The following is a 23,678-nucleotide window of genomic DNA, read 5'->3' on the forward strand; positions in this document are numbered from 1 at the left end:
CTTCCATCCCCTCTGTAATGGCCCTGTAGGTACCTGAAGATGGCTATCAAACTCCCCTTCAACCTCCTCATCCCCAAACTAAATAACCCTAGTTCTTTCAGCCTTCATAAATCATGCTCCCCAGGTCCCTAGCTATTTTTGTTGCCTTGTGCTGGACTCTTTCCAAACTGCCCACATCCTTCTTGAAGTGAAGGGCTCAAAACGGGACACAGGACTCCAAGGAAGGCCTCCCTAGTGCTGGATAGTGGGGAAGAATCACTGCCCATGATTTGCAAGTAACCCTTCTGTTCAAACAGCCCAGGAGGCTGTTGACTTTTTTTGCAACAAGGGCACACTGCTGGCTCCTATTCAGCTTATTCTCTACTGTACCAGTACAAGTCCAGATTTGGGAAGTACCTAAATTACAGTCCTCTGCTTCCAGACTGGAGGGACCAGCTAGCCCTCTGAACAAAGAGCCACATGACAGAGCAAGCCAGCAGCAAGACAGGAAAGCACCGTACCTCCCAGAGGAGGGGGAAATCCATGCCCTCCCTCTGCACCCCATGATACTTCCTGAAATCCTTGATGGGGTTCTGCAATGACCATCAGCTGTAAATGAGCCTCTAACACGTCCTGTGTCCATAGTCCCCAAACACTTCACAAGCATAACGAGCAAGGCAAGTCTCCATGTTAGGCTTCCATGTGACTTAGCACAGCTCATTCGAGGAATCTGCGTCAGAGCCAGAACGAGTCCCCAGATTATCCAGCAAAAAGATCGACCTCTAGCCAGGCACGGACACTCCCCCCTTCCGGCTTCCAAGGACTCTCTATGGTTGCTCCTGCCCTGTTTTCCCAGGGACAAAGATAAGCTGGCTCCTGTTCTCCCCATTTCCAATCCTTTGCTAATCTCCATGATGCAGCTTACCTTTAATTCTGGCCAGGAGCACATCTGCTTTGACGTCAACTTCTCTTCTCTGTAATCTTTCTCTTCGGGGCAGAAACTCTGGAAAGTGCGCTGAATACTGCAAAAAGGACAGTGTCAGAGAGGGTGACCTTGGGCCCCACAGCTCGAAAGGATGCTCGCCTGCTTGGCAAATCAAGGTGAATTCCCATGGCAGAGAAGGACAGCATTAATGTTTAAGAACCCAGGCTCGCAGCCTTCCAGGAGAGCAATAAAGATATATCTGGGTGATTGGTTAAGAAAGCTAATCTAGGATCCAGATTTAGCTGTCACACATAATGCATTTCCCTTCTCGGTAACATCTGATTCTCCTGGAGCCGTAATAGCTTATGATGGCGAACAGGACAATTAATGATGGGATGCAATCTTTAGAGGTCTGTAAAATAATGTAGCATGCAGGGAAAATAAATGAGCCTTTACCACCTTTTGGCTATGGGTGGTGAGATGAGATGAATATGGTCTCAATCCAAGTGAAAGTGCTGCCTGTCTATATGGCAGAAAATACCTCCATAACTGCTAGTAGGTGTGTGGTCATGGCCATGGCCCCCCTGCTTTTGCTGTGGCAGGTACAGGTGTGATGTGATGTGTCAGGGGTGATTGCATAGTCTGCATAGGAGGTTGAACAAAGGATCTGTCTGGGCTGGTTCAGGCAGTAAAGATGAAGGCAGGATCAAAAACAGCATTTACCCACCCATTCATGGTTTCTACAGACCTGATCCAAAACCTGTCAGAAGCAGCAGAGAGACGCCTGGGAATCTAAAAGCATATACCTGCCATGCCAAACTGCCTCAGCAAGTAGGGCCTTGCTCAGGCTGGAGGAAAAGGAAAAAAGCTTGGGAATGAACTCACCGTATAATTTCCTTCTTGGTCAGGAATGTGAGGGCCTGCAATAAATCAGAGATATGTGAGGCTACAGTGCAAACCCACCTTGTCTGGCACATAGCACACCTGTCAGGTGGCCTTGCTGATGTACTAACAGCCTGGCAAAGCAGGACTCGTGCTAGGATGACGTTCAGCACAGGCCCAGGTGTTTCCAGAACACAAGTGTGTGGAGGGGTGAAGGATCATCAAAAACGAGGGTTGAAGGGACCTCAGGAGGTCACAGCCAGTCCAACCCTCTTCTCCAAGCAGGACCAGCCCCAACTGCATCATCCCAGCCAAGGCTTTGTCTTCCCGGGTCTTCAAAACCTCCAAGGATGGAGAGTCCCCCACCCTGGGGAGCCTGTTCCAGTGTTTTATAACCCTCCTAGCGAGAGAGATTTTTTTCCTAATACCCAACCTCAACTTCCCTTGCTGCAGCTTGAGCCCATTACTCCTTGTTCATCATCTGCCCCCACTGAGAACAGCCCGACACCATCCTCTTTGCACCACCCCACTTTCAAAGGAGCCAATTCAGAGTTTCCTTGACATCCAACACACCTGAGAGCCAGGATTAGACCACAAAAGCATCAGGGAAAGCAAAGGTATGGATCTTGCAACACCTGGGATCACTCGTCTGTGTGTTTGTGGTGATAATTTGTCACTGGCTAGGCAGGAAGGGATGTCTGGCCCAGGTCTCACGTGGGGCTCAGGAAATGGGGGTTTGCTTCCTAACCCTGTGTGACCACAGGCAAGTTACAGTGTCCCGGGATTGTGTCCTGGCCAAACCGAGAGACGTGCTGGTGAGACTGCTTGGCTGCCTTGCCAGCGCCTGACCATCAGAGAGGAATCACAGGGAGCCTTCCTCAGCACGTCCCTGGGCTTGAAGCAGCTGAACAGGACTTGTTCAAGGGCATCCTGGACAGGACACAGTGTTGCAAGACCTGTAACCATTCTCTGCCTCAGTTTCCCCACCTGTGAAATGGGCATAACAAAATTCTCTCCTATTCCTTTTTATTAGGTCATTAAGGCACAAACTGGCTCTCCATCTCTGTGTGCACAGAGATGCCTTGTGCAAGGGGCCCTGATCTCAGCTAGGAGATGGGAGCGTGACCAGAAAAGAAATATGGAGAAGCTAATGTAAACGCCTTTGCATATGGCAGACCTGCTCATTACTCAGTAACAGCTGTAATAAGGTGATATGTAATATGTCTCTTAACATATCCAGTCACTGATCTAGCCTGTAATACTTCTTGTCAGCCCCAGATTGGGCTCTCCCATCCCTGTTTTCTGAAATGGGGCAATTTATCCTCAGGTTTCTGGGATTTGGTGACTGCAGCGGGGGAAAACCCACATCCCCAAAGAGATCGTGAGGGAGCAAACTCCCTCCAGGGCCAGTGAGCTGTCACCACACCTCGCCGTCATGTCTTATGGGGGGTGTTGTCCCCTCACACACCTCCAGTCATGTCTGACGGGGGGGTGTCATCCCCTCACACGCATCCAGTCATGTCTGACGGGGGGGGGTGTCGTCCCCTCACACACATCCAGTCATGTCTGACAGGGGGTGTCGTCCCCTCACACACATCCAGTCATGTCTGACGGGGGGGCGGGGGGGTGTCATCCCCTCACACAGCCATGTCTTATGCGGGGTGTCGTCCCCTCACACACATCCAGTCATGTCTGACGGGGGGTGTCGTCCCCTCACACACATCCAGTCATGTCTGACGGGGGGTGTCGTCCCCTCACACGCATCCAGTCATGTCTGACGGGGGGGGGTGTCGTCCCCTCACACACATCCAGTCATGTCTGACCGGGGGTGTCGTCCCCTCACACACATCCAGTCATGTCTGACAGGGGGTGTCGTCCCCTCACACACATCCAGTCATGTCTGACAGGGGGTGTCGTCCCCTCACACACATCCAGTCATGTCTGACGGGGGGGCGGGGGGGTGTCATCCCCTCACACAGCCATGTCTTATGCGGGGTGTCGTCCCCTCACACACATCCAGTCATGTCTGACGGGGGGTGTCGTCCCCTCACACACATCCAGTCATGTCTGACAGGGGGTGTCGTCCCCTCACACACATCCAGTCATGTCTGACGGGGGGTGTCGTCCCCTCACACACATCCAGTCATGTCTGACGGGGGGGGGTGTCTTCTCACACACATCCAGTCACGTCTGACGGGTGGTGTTGTCTCCTCACACGCATCCAGTCATGTCTGACGGGGGGATGTCTTCTCCTCACACAAATCCAGTCATGTCTGACAGGCAGTGTTGTCCCCTCACACAGACTCGTACCACACCGGTCACCCTAAGAGAAGGCCAGATTGTGAGGGAGGATGACAAGGCTGCAGCAGGCCTGGACAAAATGGCTGCCTCTGAGGAGCGATGGGCCTGGCAGGATGGAGGGCCTGAAGCCTCCTGACCTGATAATCCTCTAGTTCCTCCTTCCCCATGGGATGAGAGACTTGGTGGCCCATTTTCCTGCCTCTCACGTATCTGAGCTTCGGGGTGACTTTTGGTCACCTCCACAGCCCCCCAAACTCCCAGTCCGGCTCCTGCCTGTGTCAACACTGCATCCCCTCCCGGGGTGTCTGGCAGCCTCGTCCCCTGACGGATGCACCTCTAATGAACTACACAGCCCTTTGTAATATATAGATAGCTGTATAGTGGTGTTTCATGTTAATCATTGAAAAATGAGGATTTGATCTTACTTTTAATTTGAAAATTGTGGTGGGGGGTGGTTGTTTTTTTAATCAAAGAAAAGCTGATCGCTAGCATGGCCTGAGCCGGCGATTCCTGTGTGAAAGCTGGCGATTTGGGAGGCATAGCTGGGCACCGGGCTGTGCCTGCTCCTTTATGGGAGCAAGCAGCCAGAGGTAATGCAGAGGGCTAATGAGAGACTCAAATGAATTGGAGTTTAATTCAATTGAACTCAACTATTTAATTAAATTTAACACAATTAATTGCAAAGAGGGCTCCGGCTGAAGCTATATAAGCCCAAAGCCTGAACGGGTTAGGCAGGCACGAAGTGAGCAGATCCTAGCTGCAAAGCAGCAGGGCTCCCGAAGGATGGATCTGAACAGCATCGCTGGCCCCGGGGGTGGACGCAAGTCCCCTGGGCAGAGAAAGACCAGGTTTGACAGGCAAGCGGCCTTTGTTTTATGTTAAACCCCTGGAGGGGTCTGCTCCAGGGCTGCAATGCTTCTTGGTTATTTCAGTGGCACTGGTCGTTTAGCCTTGAGCCCCACCGTGGCAGGTTCAAGGCCAGTTCGAGAGCCAGTAACTCAGGAGCCTTCAGATTGAGAGTGGAAAAAGGCTGAGATCTGGACGAGCCTGGAGGAAGGGCTGTGTTCAGGTCCAGGGGTCTGGAAGCCCAGAGGAGGGGCTGCATGCTGTATCAGGGGTCTGGAAGACCAGGAGAGGGGTTGCATGCAGGACCAGGGGTCCAAGAGCCCAGAGGAGGGTTTGCATGGGGACCAGCGGTCCAAGAGCCCAGAGGGAGACCACATAAGGGCCCAGGGGGGCCAAGTGCACAAATAGGTAACATCAACAAGAGAGAACATCTGCAGAACTTGGGGCACGGTGTAGTGAAGGAACGGAGGCGCTCATCGAGCCCTTAAGGCTACGGTGTCCTGGATAGGCATGGATACACATGCAACGCTTGAAGCTACAGGCATCCTGCAGGGCCACAGGCCAGCTGAGGGAGCCCATGGGTTGAATCAAGGCTGTTGGGTGTACAGAAGTGACCCAGTGGTGCTGCAAACAGACTAAGGTTCTCTCTACGGCCTGTGGACAACCTCCCTTATTCGACCTCTAGCAAGAACAAGGTATGGTGGGAGAATAATTAAAGGACTGAGCCAGGCAGGAGTCACACAGCTGCCCCTGGGGCACGAACCTGCCACAGAAGGCAATGAGAAAGGCTAGCAAATTTTAAGAGAGGCCAAGTGCTGGGAAATCCAGCTCATCCCTAGATAATCTCACCCCGTGAACTACCCTCCTTCAGAAACAGTCACTTCATTTCTAGCGGGGACTTTGCTCCTTGTCAGCTCCTGGTCATTGGATCTCACTCTGTCTCTGCAAGATTACGGAGTGCTCTGCTAGGAGAGACCTTCTCACAGGATTGTGTCATTACAGAGAGTGATCAAATTAAGAAGCTTTTCCTCTTAATAAACTAATGAGATGAAGCTCCTCCAGAGTCTCTTGTGGTAAGGAGGATTTTTATCCAGACCTTGAAGCTTTTTGAACTCATCTATTTTTCAACCTCTTCTTAAACTTGTGAGCATTAGTAATAGACACAAATGGTCTCAGTCAGCACTGCTGTATACAGAAGCGATACCAGCTCCCTGCTCCCATTAGACACCTCCATTTGTACATCCAAACATTTCAGTTATAGCCACCCTGTTACGCTAGGTGTTCATGATATGATGATCATAACACTCAACCTCTTATTACTGGTTTCCAGGATACACTACCCCACCCCATGAATACGACGACAGTCTTGTTCCTAGATATATGACCTTGTATTTGCCCATATTAAACTATATGCTGATGGGCTATATCCAGTTTACCAACAGATCCAGGTCATTCCATGTCATTGATTTAATATGGTCATTTATGCTTTGTGGCATAAGCAAATTCTCTCAGCAAAGGTTTTATATATTTATCCACATCCCAGTCACAGATAATGGATGCAGAAAAGGACCAGGAGATGACAGTGGACAAAAAGCTGAATAGGAATCAACAGTGTGCTCTAGTTGTGAAGAAGTTTAATGGCATCTGTTTAGGCTAACAACAACATTATTTAGTCTGGAGAAGAGAAGACCGAGGGGGATTGAATAGCCGCCTTCAGCTCCCTGCACGGGGGCTGCAAAGAGGCTGAAGCTGGGCTGTTCTCAGTGGGGGCGGATGGCAGAACAAGGAGCAATGGGCTCAAGCTGCAGCAAGGGAAGCTGAGGTTGGATATTAGGAAAAACATTCTCACTAGGAGGGTGGTGAAGCACTGGTGAGGTCTCCATACTTGGAGGTTTTGAAGACCTGGGTAGACAAATACTAGGTTGGGATGATGTAGTTGGGGCTTGGAGCAGGGGGTTGGACTAGATGTGACCTCCTGAGGTCCCTTCAACCCCCATTTTCAGTGATTCTATGATTGTAATGGTATCCAGCTGAAAACCAGTATTTGCCTCTCAAGAGCATGTGCCTCCATTTCATTAACTGATCACTTAAAATCTAGCATTTGTTGCAGCATCGCTGGAAAATCTACGTGTTGCTTTGAGAAATGACTCCTAGAATAGATGCAATAACTCTGAAATGGCTCCAGCATGGCATAATCTCTTTCAGAGACAGGCAGAACATGTAACATGGATTTTCTAATAATGTATTTAATCCTGAAAGCATGTAAATTGATTAAAAGTGCTTTACGACTGAAAAAAGAGAGAGTGGGAGAGATAAAGGTGTATGCTGGGCATATGTAATTACTTTAAAATGGAATATAATCAGTCGCTTAGTAGCACATGCCTGTGATTTCTGTGGTCGTTAGACTGGCTGCCTTTAAAAAGGGTTTGTTTCCATGGGCAGTGAAAAGTGTGTTAAACACAGGACATTAATGACCAGCTAGAAGGCATTTTAAGATTAGCTCGGAAAGGCTCCGAGGCACTTGTGCATCCCTCTGTCGAAATACCACATGTCTTTCCAGGCGGGCAGGCTGCCCGAGGACTGTCATTGCCATCCATGGACAGAGTCATGTTCAGGGCTTGAGGGCATGAGTTTGACAGAAGTCACCCCTCAGCTGTGCAGCGTACCAAGGAGAGAGGAGCATGGGATTTCAGGCTTTCTCTTTGCTCCGGTGCCTTTGCAACTGCAACACTGTTCCTGGAGAGAGCAGTTTGTGATGTACAGGCTCTTGCTGGCACCTGGCTGCAGTATCCAGTCTGTAGTGCAACCCAGCTCCTTGTTCAGAGAACAGGGGTGAAGTGCTGCCCTGCAACACATCTCCCAAAGTGTTCGCCCCCTAACATCACAACACAAATGGGTCAGACCCTTTTATGGAAAGCTGAATGGAAGCAAGGGTCCAGTGGATTAAAATCCCCAGTCCAGGACTGACTCCCTCTGTGGACTCAGGCAGGTCAGTGCCTCAGTCTCTCCAGCTGTGAAATGGGGACACTCCTCCATTTTTTTAATGGGCATTTCATGGACTAATTATCCAATGGCTCTAAAGCACATTGAAGGGAGGCAAGATGGCCAAGGGAGAGCATTTATGAGATCTAAATCCAGTTCCTAACTCTGCCACAGGTTTCTTGAGCAAGTTGTGTAGTGTCAGGTCCAAAGTTTTGAGGGTTATTTACTGCCAGGCTTAGACACCTGAAGTAGAGCCTAGGAAGGAAGATGCAAACCTGTGAACCTAAGAATATGTCACATCCCTTGCTTCTAACCCTGAACTTCACAGAGGCCTCAGTTTCCAGCACTCATTTCCCAGGACCCTGAAGCCCTCCTTCTGGGCCTGCCTGGAAGGCTCTCGGCATTGGCAGCACCTAGCTAATCCATAGGGAAATCCAGGAACCAGGCATCACTTGCTTCACTCCCGGGGTTCCAACTCAGCAAGGTTTCCAGGAGCATGTCGGGAGCAAGCTCAGAGGCCATGCAGCACTAAGAGGTGACCGCTGCTTTATTCGAAAGGGTGGCATGTTAGGTTTTTATCCACAGCTCAGCAAATTGCTATTTTGCAGGGTCCAGTAGAGCCTAGCCCAGCACTCATGGGTACCATGGGGGAGAGCATGTAGGAAGCTGCATGCCTGCTGTCGGCTCCCTTGGGAAGAGAGCTGGGTGTCAATGGCAGGCATGGCATCAACTCCTGGTGGGGCTGACAAAGGAGGCAGTGTCCCATGGAGGAACAGGGAATGAGGGGACCTAGGACCCCAAAGGAGCATGAAATGGTTCTCCAAGATCCTGAACTCTGCTCCATTTGTGCAGCCCTGCAATCAAACTGCTTGTTACAAGGAGAAAGAGGGTGACGCTGCCTTAGGGACCTGTTTGCTGCCACCTTCCAACCCTTTCCTGGCTGAGTAAGGGCATACTCATCCCATCCAGAGGCTAGAACGGGAGTAAGGGACTTGCTGACCAGAACAGATTTCATAGATTTCATAGACATTAGGGCTGGAAGGGACCTCGGGAGATCATCGAGTCCAGCCCCTGCCCAAAGGGCAGGAAGTCAGCTGGGGTCATAGGATCCCAGCAAGATAAGCATCCAATTTGCTCTTGAAGGTGTTCAATGTAGGTGCTTGAACCACCTCCGCTGGCAGACTGTTCCAGACCTCGGGGGCTCGGACAGGAAAGAAATTCTTCCTTATGTCCAGCCTGAAACGTCTTGCAGGAGTTTGTGACCGTTCGACCTCGTCATCCCTTGGGGCGCTCTGGTGAACAGACATTCCCCCAGATCCTGGTGGTCACCCCTGATAAACTTATAGGTGGCCATCAGATCACCCCTGAGCCTGCGCTTTTCCAGGCTAAAGAGTCCCATGGCTCTCAGCCTGTCATCGTAAGATCTGTTTTCCTGACCTCTGATCATGCGCGTGGCTCTCCTCTGGACTCTCTCAAGCTTCTCCGCATCCTTTTTGAATTGTGGAGCCCAAAACTGGACGCAGTACTCCAGCTGCGGCCTCACCAAGGCCGAGTACAAGGGGAGAACGACGTCCCGGGATTTGCTCAAGAAGCGTCTATGGATGCACGCCAGCATTTTGGTCGCTTTACTAGCCGCAGCATCGCACCGGAGGCTCATGTTCATCTTGTGGTCAATGATGACCCCCAAGTCTCTTTCTTCTGTAGTGCTAACCAACGTAGCACTGCCGAGCCTATAAGGGTGCTGCAGGTTTTTCCTCCCAAGGTGGAGAACCTTGCATTTTTTGGTGTTAAACACCATGAGGTTCTCGTCTGCCCATTTGCTGAGCTTTTCCAGGTCTGGGTGAAACGAGTGTCTGGGCTGGGCTAGGTAGGGAGGATCCTGCCTTGAGCTGGTGCTGGACTAGATGAGCAGAGCTCCTGTGGGCAATTCCAGCCCGATGACAGTGTGGCCTGCACTGGATCTGTTGGGAGGAACCTGCAGGTGGTGGCATTGTCACAGCCGTGTCCGAGAGCTGGATCTTTTTCTTGTGCCAGCAGAAATGTTTCACAGCCACAAGGGACAGCACAGGGCACACAGCTATGGGGGGCGTGCAGCCTTACAAAGTGCATTTCATTGACCTGCCTTCCCTAACAGAGGCCCTGAGCAAGACGTGTGTGGAGGCGCACATTTAAAAACCATCACACCCCCACCTCTATGCATTGCAGAGAGGGTAAGAGAGTGTATCTTGCCCCCGGGCCAGTTTATTCCACAGAGGTCAAGGGAGATGGGATTAAAACCCAGTGGTCTTGGCTGGAGGCTCTTGCCCTTTTGCTCAGGGTCAGACCCATCATCATACTTGGGACCAGGAAGGAATTTCCCCCCTGCTTAGATGATACAGACTTAGGGGGCAGGGTGGTGTGGTGAAAGAGGGTTTGCCTTCCTCTGTAGCTGGGGCACGGCCTCTGCTTGCGATCTCCTGAGAGTCTATGAACAAACTTTTACAGAGCAGGATGTTGGCTGCGTGGTCCCCTGCTTTCCCTGGGGCAGGGGCAGGTGTGATGTCTGGTGTTGGATCTCGGATGACTGGGCAGCTCTGCATAGTTTGGACAATGGGTTTTTCTGGGTTGGTTTGGATAGGGCTGATCCTGACTCAGGCAGGGGTACACCGGAGCTCCCTTCCAGCCCCTTGGCTCTAGGAGTCTGAGCTGGGGGGGAAATTCTGGCTCAGGTTAAGCCTCCATGAAACTCTTGTGCTTAGAGGCCTCTGGAGGAATGTCTCCTGTCCCTGGGGCACCAGCATCACATGCAAGAACCCCTGCATTTGCAAAGCAGATCTCAAGGGAAAATCTTCATTAACTAAAGTAAAAAGTACAAGCAGTCTTTGACTTACACCATTTCAAGTTACAACGTTTCTCACTTAAAACATTTATAAATTGACACCCTGTTTCAACTTTCTGGCATCAGTTTCGACTTTACAACTCTTGATCCGATGCAATGCCACGTCAGTGAACAAGTTTGCTGTGTCACCCATGTCTCTGGAGAACATCCATCCAGACTTGCTTGGACACTTTAAGAAAGCAGACGAGACCGCAGAAAAACCTGCAGCCAGGACTCCTGAAAAGACTGCAGCTACAAACCCTTCAAAAAGTCCAAGAGCCCTTCAAAAAGTCCAGCAAAGTCACCTCAGAGAAATCCTTCCAAATCAATATGATTACTATTTACAATATAAATGCATTAATGTAGCTATATTACTCATCTATAATTGATTGAGTACAAAATTCTGGGTTATTTTTGGTGAAAATAGGGTATCAGGCCTTGGTTCAGGAACTAATGGCCATTTATAACATTTTTTCCTACGGGAAAAAATGGTTCCAAGTTACAATGTTTCTACTTGAGACACAGTTTTAATTATGCTGTAAGTCTGAGGACTGCCTGTATCATCCTTAGTACCCGGAGTCCTTGCCGGCCAGAGCTCCAAGCTGAAATGGGCTGTGTCACAGGAGAATGTCATGCCCCCATCCCAGCTGCTGTCTCCAGATAGAACATGACTCTGGGAAAACTCAGGTAGGAAGGGACCTCAGGAGGTCACATTTAGTCCAATCCCCTGCTCAGAGCAGTACCAGCTCCAACTACATCATCCCAGCCAAGGCTTCGTCTACCTGGGTCTTCAAAACCTCCAAGGATGGAGAGTCCACCACCTCTCTGCAGAACCTGTCCCAGTGCTTCACCACCCTCCTCGTGAGAGAGTTTTTCCTAATATCTAACTTCAACTTCCCTTGCTGCAGCTTGAGCCCATTGCTCCTTGTCCTGTCATCTGCCCCCACTGAGAACAGCCCAGCTCTATCCTCTGCAGCCCCCGGCAGGGAGGTGGAGGCTGCTATTTAATCCCCCTCAGTCTTCTCTTCTCCAGACTAAATCAGCCCAGTTCCTTCAGCCTCTCCTCACCAGTCCTGCCCCCCAGCCCCACAACCATTTTTGTTGTCCTCCGCTGGACTCTCTCCAATGTGTCCACATCCTTTCTGTAGTGAGGGGCCCAAAACTGGATGCAGGACTTCAGATGTGGCCTCCCCAGTGCTGAATAGAGGGGAAGGATCACTGCCCTCCACTTGCTGGCAATGCTTCTCCTAATGCAGCCCAGGTTGCCATTAGCCGCCTTCGCAACAAGGACACATGACATGCCTAGGCAGACGCAAGGAAATGCTTCAGACCAAAGACAAATGACAGGAAAAGCCCTATTAGACTCTCTGGTACATCTGCCTGGCGGCGGTAGGATTGCTCTGCCAGGCATAGTTTGCAAGAGCTTTACTGGAGCAGTGGGGTCTGCAGGGCACAGGGTGCAGCAAGGACCCGAGTGCTCTTCTTCAGTGGCACTGGTTCTGAGCAAATCTGAGGCCATTCAGTGGCGGATCCCAGGGCAGAAATGAGAAAGGGACCCATTGCAGCCTCTCTGCTGCTGCTCTAGCACACAAGAAAGGAACTGGGCAGGCACCCAAAGCTTAGAGCCAGCTGAATGGCCCTGCTTGTGACATGGAAGCATGTCGAGCCAATTCAGGCCACCTTTACAGAAGAGAGAGGAAAAAGCACCTCTAGCTTTCCCCATCTCAGGAGTGATGCCATTCTACATGCCTGTCTCTGCTGGGCCTCCAGGCGTAAAGAGAGCTGAAATGTCTCCTAATTAGATCCTTGTTGCGGGTGGTACAAAAGCATGGAACCAGAAACAAATTACAGCTTCCCCGAGATGTCTTAATCTGGGAGAATAAAACCATCCACCTCTATTTTTCCCCCTCCTCTCCCTGGTGAATAATAAAGCAATTAGACCTGCCACTTTTGGCAAAAGGCCCTTCCAAATGGAGCACATTGCTCATTTTCCCCTTTTCATCTTCCAGTCGGCCTAGCTATAGAAGCTGCAGCCAGTTCCCCAGAGAAGGAGAAAGGGGAGATGAAAGGGGAAGATGAGCACCGTGTTTCTTTTTGCAAGATTATCAGTGGCAAGCTCACAATTCAGGGGGGAAACAAATTCCCTGAGAGCATCCTCCAATGCTTTTACAGGTAGTAAACCCAGGCGAGCCGTCGAAGCCTCACTGGTTATGGGCAGAGAAGGGTGCTGGGGAAGAGTGCAAGTTATAACGGCATGAATCTGTGGATCCCTTAAGTAACCCGAGCCGATGACTCCGCGGAGCCAGGGAAAGCAGGGCTGCAGCTGTCTAAATATGACCCCTTCAGTGCCTCCTAGATATTTTGGTGCCAGCCACGCTGGGAATCAGCTCTTTGTTTCCATGAGCTGTGGGTTCTGCTCCGCCTCTCGGGTTTCACCCCCAGCTTGACACGAGGATGATTTCAGAGCTTCTGGGCTCCGGGGCCTTTAATCCACTCACTTCCGCAAGGAGCACAATTCAATTACTGTTCCCAAGCAGATGTCCCCCGCCACAGCCCTCATTAAACTGATGATGATGATGATGATGAGGGCTTGGCTTTTATCTCAGCTTCTCTTTGAAGGCTGCCCTGGTGACAGGGCAGGCACGACTTTTTGCTGCTGGTCCAACAAGGGGAGAGACGAGGACTAGGGGCACATCTACACGTGATGCTTTAATGTGCATTAGTCTAAGTTAATTCACATTAAGGGCGTGCTTCTACATGTGTGCATCCTTAATGCACATTAAAAATGGTGAATTTAGGCTATTCACACCTAAATTTGATACCTGCAAATGCAGGTACCAAATTTAAGCATGAACAATTAAAGCGCATTAACAAATGTGTAGGTGCATTAAAGTCCATTAACATTGTGTGTGTCAACTGACTTGAGACTAACTTTAGTCCCAAGTCAGTCCACATACAACATTGATGCGCTTTAACACCTGCACGTGTAGATGTCTGCCTAAACCCATGTAATGTGCATTAAGCTAAGGCACATTGAATTTAGGTTCGCTTAAATGCACATGTAGACATGCCCTATGTGTCTGAGCCCGGGGTGAGCCATGAACTGTCCCCAGATTCTCAGCTCAGCTTGGCTTGAGACTCAGGAGGCTGGGAAGCTACATGGGGGTTGGCATAAGGCTCTCCCAGGCCTGGGCTCTGGCAAAGATCCTTGTGATGGGCACTGATCCTTTGGGACATTCTGCCCAGGGTTGTCATAGCAGAAGTCTCTGTGTGCTGGGCTCTTTTGCTCTGTGTTTAACCCCGCCTGGTTTAGGCTCTCTGGCCTCTGTAGTAGTAGGATCCTGGCTCAGCTTGCTGCCTGTGAACTGAAGGCTTAACTTCCTGCACCACGCAGAGCTTCTAGGGAGGAGGAAGTGCTTCTTGCTTCAGGGAATCTGTGAAATGGGCACAGCCCCTCAGAATTTAGCAGACAAGGAGGGTGGGGTGCTTTAAGGGGATCCTTCCATTGAGCCCTTGGTCTTCCGTGGCAGACAGTCCAGCAGGTCATAGTAGTTTCATAGTTCCATAGTTTCTAGGGTCAGAAGGTACCTGAGCAGATCATCAAGTCTGACTCCTTGCCATGCCAGGAAAGAGTACTGGGGTCAAACGACCCCGGCAAGGTGTTCATCTAACCTCCTCTTAAACACCCCCAGGGTAGGAGCCTGCACCACTTCTCTTGGAAGTTGGTTCCAGATCCTAGCTGCCCTGACTGTGAAGTGGCGCCTCCTGATGTCTAATCTGAATCTCCCCTCTGCCAGCTTGTGACAGTGATTTCCAGTCACTCCTGGTAGTACTCGGGGGAACAGGGACTCCCATACTGCCTGCTGGTCCCCCCTGACTAGTTTGTAAATGGCCACTAGATCCCCCCTCAACCTTCTCTTGTGAAGGCTGAACAGGTTCAGGTCCTGTCGCCTCTCCTCATAGGGCCTGCCCTGCTGCCCCCGATCACGCGAGTGGCCTCCTCTGGACCCTCTCCATGCTGTCCACGTCCCTCCTGAAGTGCGGTGCCCAAACCTAGACTCGGTACTCCAACTGCGGCCTGACCAGGTCGCCAGCCACTGGCTCTTGCTCCTTGTCACCACCTGCTCTACCGCTTAATAAGACATGAGGGTACCCCGGAGACTTCCCCACTGTTACTTTCCCAGGTGCATAATTAGTACAATGGCTCCAGATTTCTCTTAGAGAGCATCCTTGGGACAGGGCAGGGATGTGGAGATGAGAAATGTCAAGGTCACTGTCCTTTCTTGTGACCTTGATTCCAGCCTATGCTACAGCAGGGCACCGGGGCCTTTCTGCCTTCCATGCCGGGGACAGCTGGGGACACTTCAATCCTTGTCGTATCTTAGAGCTGCCTCAGGGTTGATCTGCCGTCTTGCAGTAGCCGCCAAGGGGTCACTAAGCAACACCCCCCCCCACTTCCCAGCTGGCCCTGTGTGCTGGGAGGGTGAACACAGAGGCAACTCTGCCCAGCCAGAGATTCCCCCATGGCAGGGCTGGCCAGATGGAGCAGCTTTAGTCTAGGGTGCAAATGGAGAGTGGGCTCAGTGCTGCCCCTGGCAGTCCCCTGCATTTGGGCAATTGCAACTGCTCCCAGAGACCTTCTGCTTCTCCAGGAATTTTGCTGGGAATATTGCCGTGCCCCCTTGCAAAGCCCTTCCAGGCGTGGGTGCTTGATAAAACACCCTTGGCACACAGGCAGAGCTTTCTGGGGCCCTTGCCTTCCAGCAACCTGTCAGTCCTTTCCAACCCCTTTAGGCAGGCTAAACACAGACCTCGCAGGATGAGAGAAACAAGGGCTCCAGCCTTCAGCAATCCCATATGAGAGTACCTTAAACCTCTCTAGGCCTGGAGGATTGGTAACCAGGCATGTCTTTTACCTCTAGCATGGCAAGAGACTTAAGGTGGGCATCCCAGCACAAGCCTGGGAGCCTGTGCTGGCCCTTGCCCCTGTCCACCTCCCTTCAGGAAGCTTTGAGCAGTTCAGAATGGCCAGTGATGAAAGCTGAGCCCTTCTGATCTCTCCAGTTTAAACCAGTTTCTCCCCAGGCTAGCACAGAGCTGCCCTGAATCAGCAGGCTCCTATCCCTGCAGCTGCCCCACGTACTCCAAGCTCTGCTCTGTGAGGGGCCAAGCCTTGGACTGGGTGTCCTTGAACTTCAGCTACCTTGAAAGGGGTCAGCTGCGGTTTCCACCATCGACATTCTCTAACGGGCTTAGAACAGCTGATGCCTGATAAACATGTCATTAGATCCAGCGTGTCCTTCCGGCTTGGCTCTTCTGCACCAGGCATTTGAATGAAACCAGAGCTTTATTTATCGCAGCTCCACCTGCTAATGCCCTGCTCTTTGGCTCTGCAGAGCGAGCAGGATGGGGAGTTTTACGGAGACCAGCTGATGCCCCTTAGAAAAGACTTTGCAAGGTCCTATTGGAAAACAATGAAGCCCAAAATACCATCTCCTCTGCCTCCACCACAAGCAGCGCTGGGCTTGGCAGGGTTATTTCAGAGGGAAACAGCTGTCACAGCTGATTGATGGCAGGACGCAACGGGACTGGATGGAAACAAAGGGTCGGTCCCTGGCTGTAGCTATGCGGCAACATATAGGCAGAACCAGGCTGCAGTCCTTAGCGTTGGCCTTTTCATTACAAACGAGGGTCCCAATGCAGTCACGGCTGCAGCATGTCAGATGCTGCATTGGCACATTGCATGGGACAGTCCCTGCAGTGCAGAGCCTGAGTGGAAGCAGACTAGATGGGCAACAGCAGCAGGAAAGGGTGTGACTTACTCCAGGTCCCACAAAAGGTCAGTGACAGAGCTGGGGGCAGAACCCAGGAGTCCTGAGCACCCCATCCACTAGGTCATAATGCCCTCTCTTCTCCCTACCTACCTGAATCAATAGGGCTCTCCTGGATTTACACCAGCTTCTCTGTGGACAGCCACTGAGGAGGGCAGCTCCCAGGACTCCATGCTCAGCTCCCCCATTCTTGGCAGCACATCTTCTCCATGCCCTACACGTGAGCTGGCTCTCACCTGCAGTAACCAGCAGCCCGGCACTATCTCAGCATGGCATCCTGGGAGAAGACACAAGCATAAGCACGTAAGAAGTGCCGCCCTAGGCCAGACTATCTCTCCCAGTAGCCTGCCAGTGATGGTGGCAGGAATAGAGGCTATGGAGGGAGAGCGCTGAATTGGATCGCTCTAGAGTGATCTATTCAATCCAATTTAGAGATGCCAGAGGAAACATCTCCAACTGGTCTGTTCAACAGCTATTAATAGCTGTATCAGCCATGAATGCATTCGGTCCCTTGCTGAACCTGGCTGTGCTCTCTGCCTCCACCACCTCCTGTGGCAGTGAATGCCGCAGGTTAACTGCACGCTGCCTAAAAAGGTACTTTCCCTTCCTAGATTTAAACCTATCACCTTCTCATTTCAGAGATGCCCCCTTGTAATCTCTTCTAGGACCTGGTGAACAACAGGTCTCTGGTCACTTGGTCCACACCCTTCATGGCTGTATAGACCTCTATCCTTGCTCCTCTCAGCCTTTGCTTTTCTAAACTGAAGAGTCCCAGCCTTTTCAGTCTCCCCCTGGTCTAGCAACTGCTGCAGGCCCTGGATCATTTTGGTTTCCCTTGGTCAATTTTACTGCATCTTTTTGGAGAGGGGAGCACCAGAGCTGCACACAGGCTTCAAGACATGTGCACACCATGGCTTTGTAGAACAGCAGGATGATGTTCTTCGGTTTGTTTTCAATTTCCTTCTTTATGATACCCAATATTTTATGCAGCCTTGGAGAGGAAAAGCTGCCTCTGTAGTAACAGCTGAGCCCCAGACTCTCTCCAAGCCATGGCCAACAGCCTGCACCAGCCCAGGGTTAAACCCAGCCAGCAGTGCTGTGTTCTGCAGGTTTGTTTCCTACCGGCTCTCTCCTTCTGTGCCTGCTGCAACCTGCATGCAGAGCTAGGGAGGTGGAGCTCAGGAACAAGGCTTAAAACTTTCCTGCTTGGGTAATTGAATTAAGCTTCTTAATAAAGCCAGTTGTTATTTCCTTAATTCCCTCCAGATTTGCTAATGCTATTAGCCCAAACACAATACCATTTAAAGAGCTCGTTATTGATTGCTTTGCAAAGCAAGCTCGCCATTTATCAAGGAAGTGTAGACTCCCAGCCTCGCAGACACACAGCGCCAGTGTGGAGCCAAGAGCATGAAAGAGGCTGGCAAGAAACGGCCGCAAAGCTTGGGAAGCTGAACGTGTCATTGAAAAAGCTCCCAGTGGGCCTACCCCCACTCCCACCAGAGCCCTGGACCCTGACTCTGTCCTACCTCCATGCCCCACTCAGGAGTGTGGTGCAGTCACCCCAGCCACTACCTCCTGCTTCCTGCATGTCAGGTCCAGGAAATGAGGCTATGTCACTGCCTCGGTTAGCCAGCACACCTGGGACAGCCACAGTTAAGGCACCATCTTCTATCCCACTGCAACTCCACTGGTACTAAGCTCCAAGTGTGCACGATGCTTATCCTAGTGCCAATGATCTGTGCTGGTGTGAGCTGCAGGCACGCTGCCAATAGCACTGTGCAGCTGTATGCATATGGCTACAAGCCCCCAGGCAGACAAGGCCATGTGGAAGATCTAGTTCCATACTCAGGTCAGCAGGGTGGCCTGGGTGGGTGGACACTGGGCTATTTTGCCTCTTATTTCACCCTACACTAACTAGACTCCATCATAAGTAGCAGATGCATGACCAGTTGCAAGTGTGCCCTTGTTGCGAAGAAGGCTAATGACATCTTGGGCTGCATTGGGAGGAGTGGTGCCAGCAGATCGAGGGCAGTGATTCTTCCCCTCTATTCAGCACTGGGGAGGCCACATCTGGAGTCCTGTGTCCAGTTTTGGGCCCCTCACTACAGAAAGGATGTGGACACATTGGAGAGAGTCCAGCGGAGGACAACAAAAATGGTTGTGGGGCTGGGGGGCAGGACTGGTGATGAGAGGCTGAGGGAACTGGGCTGATTTAGTCTGGAGAAGAGGAGACTGAGAGGGATCTGATACCAGCCTTCACCTCCCTGCAGGGGGGCTGCAAAGGGGATGGAGCTGAACTGTTCTCAGTGGGGGCAGATGACAGGACAAGGAGCAATGGGCTCAAGCTGCAGCAAGGGAAGTTGAAGTTGGATATTAGGAAATTTTTTCTCGCTAGGAGGGTAGTAAAGCAGTGGAACAGATTACCCAGAGAGGTGGTGGAGTCTCTATCCTTGGAGGATTTTAAGACCGAGGTAGACAAATACTAGGCTGGGATGATACAGTTGGGGCTGGTCCTGCTTGGAGCAGGGGGTTGGACTAGATGTGACCTCCTGAGGTCCCTTCAACCCTAGTTTCATAGTTTCATAGTTGGTAGTTTTGGAAGGGACCTGAGCAGATCACCAATTCCGACCCTCTGCCGTGGCAGGAAAGAGTACTGGGGTCAAATGACCCCAGCTAGGTGATTATCCAGCCTCCTCTTAAAGACCCCCAGGGTAGGAGCCAGCACCACTTCCCCTGGAAGTTTTGGTTCCAGGTCCTAGCCACCCTGACAGTGAAGTCGTGCCTCCTGGTGTCTAGTCTGAATCTACCCTCTGCCAGCTTGTGACCGTTATTTTTAGTCACTCCTGGCAGTGCTCGGGGGAACAGGGACTTCCCCAGTGCCTGCTGGTCCGCTCCTCATTTTCTAGGATTCTCCATAGTTCCCCCAATGACCTACCAGGAGGGTGAGTCCAGTCTCCATAATCCTGGCATGGGGGTCAGCCAGCAGAAATTCTGCCATCTGTGCAGGTGCTTGTTCACCTCCAGATCCACCCAAGCTCTGGCAAGGCAAACGCAAGACTTCAGAGTCAGAGACATTTTTAAAAATCTTCTTTCATCATCTCGACAGCAGGAATCAATTTCTCATCTTGTCTGAGAGCCACTCAGCTGCACAGAGCAAGCCTAACATTTAGGGGGAAAGCCAATTAGAGTCACTCACCACCTGATGGATGGGCTCTGGCATTCAAGGGGGCCGGGAGAGGTGGAGAAACATGAGAATGTATTGCTATATGTGGAATAGTCTTGCATTATAGGAATGGAAGTGGCATGACTATAAACCAGCCTTAAACTGGTTTAATGTCTGCAAAGGAGTTCGCGCTGCTTTATCAGACTGGATATAGCAACCAATTTTAGCTAAAACAATGCAAGTTGTGCCTTGTCAAAGCTTCAGCCCTCAGCGAAAGGGCAGGATGGAACAAAGGGGGGTTTTCTCTCACCTGTCTCCCAAAGATTTGTGCTAAATTAATATAGATGGAGGGGTGGTGGGGGAGAAATCTTAAAAAGTTTCTGAATGAGTGTCATCCTTCAAGAAAGATGTGGCTCTTTGAAAGAAGTCCAGTGCGGGACAGCAAGCATGGTGAGGGGTTTGGGAGGAACAACTGATGAGAAAAGGCTGAAAGAGCTAAGGCTATTTAGTCTGGAGAAGAGAAGACAGAGAGATTTGATAACTGTCTTCAACTTCCTGAAGGGTGATTATAGAGAGGATGGAGATGGGCTTTTCCCTGTGGCTACAGGGGACAGGACTAGGAGCAATGGACTCAAGCTGCAGCAAGGAAAATTGAGGCCGAAGATGAGGAGGGACTTTCTGACTCTGAAGGTGTTCAGGCATGGGAACAGGCTGCCTGGAGATGTGGTGATATCTCTATCCCTGCAAGTCTTCAAGAGTTAATTGAACAGACACTTTGCTGGGATGATTCAGTCAGGGGTGATCCTGCCTTGCACAGGGGGCTGGACTAAATGAGCCGGTGAGGTTCCTTCTAGCCCTACTTTCCTATGATCCTATGCCCCCCTATCAATTAATTGTGTATCGTTTTCTCAGTATGTTAGATGCAACCAGCTAATCCACACTTCCCTAGACTCTTCCAGCGAAACCAGAAAAAGACCTGAATTGCTAAAGCAACAGACAGAAAATTAAGATCTTTCTGGCTTCCCAGGGGACAGGAACACCGAAGCACAGAGGTAATGTCAGGAACCAGGGGGTTGGACTTGATGATCTGTTCAGGTCCCTTCCGACCCCAGAAACTATGAAACCAAAGCAATTTGCAGTCCCTTTAAGGTTCCCAGATGAATTCCCACCCCCCACCATCCTAGACAGACAAAGAGATGTTGTTTCTCAGTTCATATTGCTCTTTTCTGAATACACATGCAGTCAGAGCCCATACAAGACCACCCATGACCACGGACAGGACTACCCCCATCAGTCCTGGTTAGCAAACCCACTAGAACCAGATCCTTTCTCTTGTGCCCTTCTATTCCCTGGGAAATAAGCTCAGTGTCTACCACCTCCCAGGGCCCAAAGAACCCCTCGCTCTTTTTTTCTCGCCCTTCTTGACAATTTCCTAAACTCACTGACAGTTTGCCAGGCTGCCACCTCCTTTTCCTTAGCATTGTCACAGACGATTAGACATAGGTGCTTGCCTCCCAGTGACAACCCAGTGGGATGCCCCTGCCTGCATGTGACAGGCAGCAGCAAGGAGAGGACTTTTCAGGCAAGATCTGTTTCATTTTTTGATGGGTTGAGCCACAGGCCCTGCTAATTGCTATTATCATTATTAACAGTCATGTTCTGCAATTGCTCAAGAGCTGCACTCCTAGGTCAGGGTTCACTGAGTGGTTATACAAAAGAGATAGGGATAGTTCTGTTCACTGAATCATAGGCAGGATCTAGTCCGGCCCCTGCTCAAAGCAGGACCCAGCTATCTGAACCAGCCCAGCCAAGCGTCTGTCCAACCTCCAAGCTCCAAACCCATCCAGTCAGGGACCTCCCAGGTAATCTGTTACAGTGCTGAACTGTCCCCCTCCCCCAAAAAAAAGTCTCCTTAGTGAGCAACTGAAGTTCCCCTTGTTGCAATTCCAGCCCCTTACCGTTCAGCCTGGTCAACGCAGAGAACAATTGATGACCCTCCTCTATAACAAGCTCTATGCATTTGAGCCACAATTTGCTCAACAATGCAGTATCAGGGAAGCCCAAACTCTTCCCTGCCACTGATGCAAAAACGCAGTGTCAGGGAAGCCAGGGCAAATTTGAGGACTAGTTTCGTGGGCGGTTATCTCTGTGGTTAGCTCCTGAGGTCTCTTGCAGTAAAAGTTTTTTCCAACTATTTAGTTGGTCTAATAAAAGATATCACATTTACCCAAAAGACCCTTGCATTCTGTCCAGTCCAAGAAAAATTTTTGCTCTTCTCTTGGGCAACCTCACTATTTCCAACCTCCTGTTGAAGCAGAAGCCAGGAATAGCACCCAGTTGAGAAGAAGAGAAAATGGGAAGTGGACTCCGAGATTTGTATTTTGCAAAGCCAAACGGGGCTAAAACGGAACTGAGGGAGGGAAGAGGTAATAATAATGTTCCTTAGCCCCAGGCTCAAATTCTTGTAGAAAGCATCTTTAACTGAACCAACTGAACGGTTGATATAGATAAGCTTCTGAATATCACAGTAGCCTTCCTCAGGCCTCTGGGGCAGAAGCAGACATAGCTGAGCTAAGAGGCAGCTGGAACAAAGCTTGTTAAGTCAGGCTGGTATCATCTGTCATGCTCCTTAGTGCTAGAATCGCCGCCCGTTTCTGCTCTGGTGACAGCAGCAAGCTAGCCAACAGTGCTGAGGGTCCTGGGGAATGCTTCCCATGAGAAGATGCTGCTCTCTGGGCCTTCGCATTGCAACTTGAGAGGGAATGCATAAGCAAAACAGCCTCCTGCTGCTCCCTAATGAGCCGATCCATCTCTCCAGCCTCTGAGGATGGCTGAGCAGCTTTTAATGGCGAGAGCGCAGCAGATGTTCTGCTGCACTGATAGTGCATCTCCTAAGCATTGCAATGCCAGCAACGGCTTTAATTAAAAATTAGGAAGCCGGCTTCCCTCAAACAAGGTCAGTGAAGTAATCAAGAGCGAGGTGGCAGGGTAGGCTCAGAAGCAGAAGCCCTCAGCGATTTTGGGATCTCCTGGCAGCCCCCCTTGGGGAGTATTTCTTTACTCGCTGCACCTGCTAGTGCTGAAGAAGGGAGTCTCTCAGTGCTGCCGTAAAGAAGAGCTGCACATCTGAGAATGACTGAGACCAGAAGACAAAGCCGAGAAATGCATATGGGGATGTTCACCCTACCCAGAGCCGTCAGTGAAAAGGTTCCCATTGATTTACAGGGCTTGAACCAGGCTCATTCCCCTCATGTACTAGCACTCAGGCTCAGGTCCAGCTGAGATGCATGGAGGGCAGGAACATGAAGTGTCTGCACTGGGGGGAATGGCTTCGATGTGGCCCCAGCTCTTGAGCCTGGCTGGGATCAGTTTCAACCTGGTGCAAATTAGAGCAACCACAAGGTTGCTCTCCCTTCACCTTGATTGTCCGAGCGGGATTTCCCACCACCTGGGACTTGCCTTTATATTTAGCCATGCAAGTTGCCCGCTCCCTTTTTTTAAAGCTCCCGTGGCCTGTGTTTGGCTACTTCAGGATCATGGCTCCATTGCTTTTTAGGTAGCCGCTGTACTAACCCTGCTGTGTTTCAGTACTAGCTCTGCCTCTGCATGGGTGCCTTAAGGACACAGGTTCTGCGTGGGAGCTGCACTGAGAAGCCTCTTAGCAGAACTCAGAACACATCTGCATTGCAACCAGATGTGCCACACATCTGGGAGAGCTAGGAAACTACTAGTAGTGCATCCAGGGCTGCCCGGGCACTAGGGGAGGCTTTATTAGTCAGGCAGCTATGTCACTTGGAAACCCAACCCAATCCTCCAAGTTACTACCATCTCCCCACAGTGCACCAGGCTGAATCTGGCTATATATGAGACTGGATGGGTAATAAACTCGGGCTTGATTGGGGCAGGACTGTA

General features: G+C 50.8%; 1 protein-coding gene across 1 annotated transcript in view; it reads right to left on the reverse strand.

Moving 5' to 3' along the window:
• The window catches only part of CIB4 (calcium and integrin binding family member 4), a 72,652-nt gene extending 55,337 nt beyond the window's left edge, over positions 1-17,315 (reverse strand). Inside the window, exons 1-4 of the mRNA XM_090063559.1 lie at positions 17,309-17,315; positions 16,697-16,839; positions 1,790-1,824; positions 905-1,001 (exon numbers count right to left, since the gene is read on the reverse strand). Coding sequence (XP_089919685.1) covers positions 905-1,001; positions 1,790-1,824; positions 16,697-16,839; positions 17,309-17,315 — 282 coding nt within the window. The remainder of the gene's footprint in view (positions 1-904; positions 1,002-1,789; positions 1,825-16,696; positions 16,840-17,308) is intronic.
• Positions 17,316-23,678: the final 6,363 nt, after the last annotated feature.

Source organism: Crocodylus siamensis, chromosome 1 (assembly GCF_052110815.1).
Source record: "Crocodylus siamensis isolate JL-2025a chromosome 1, ASM5211081v1, whole genome shotgun sequence".
NCBI lineage: Eukaryota > Metazoa > Chordata > Crocodylia > Crocodylidae > Crocodylus > Crocodylus siamensis.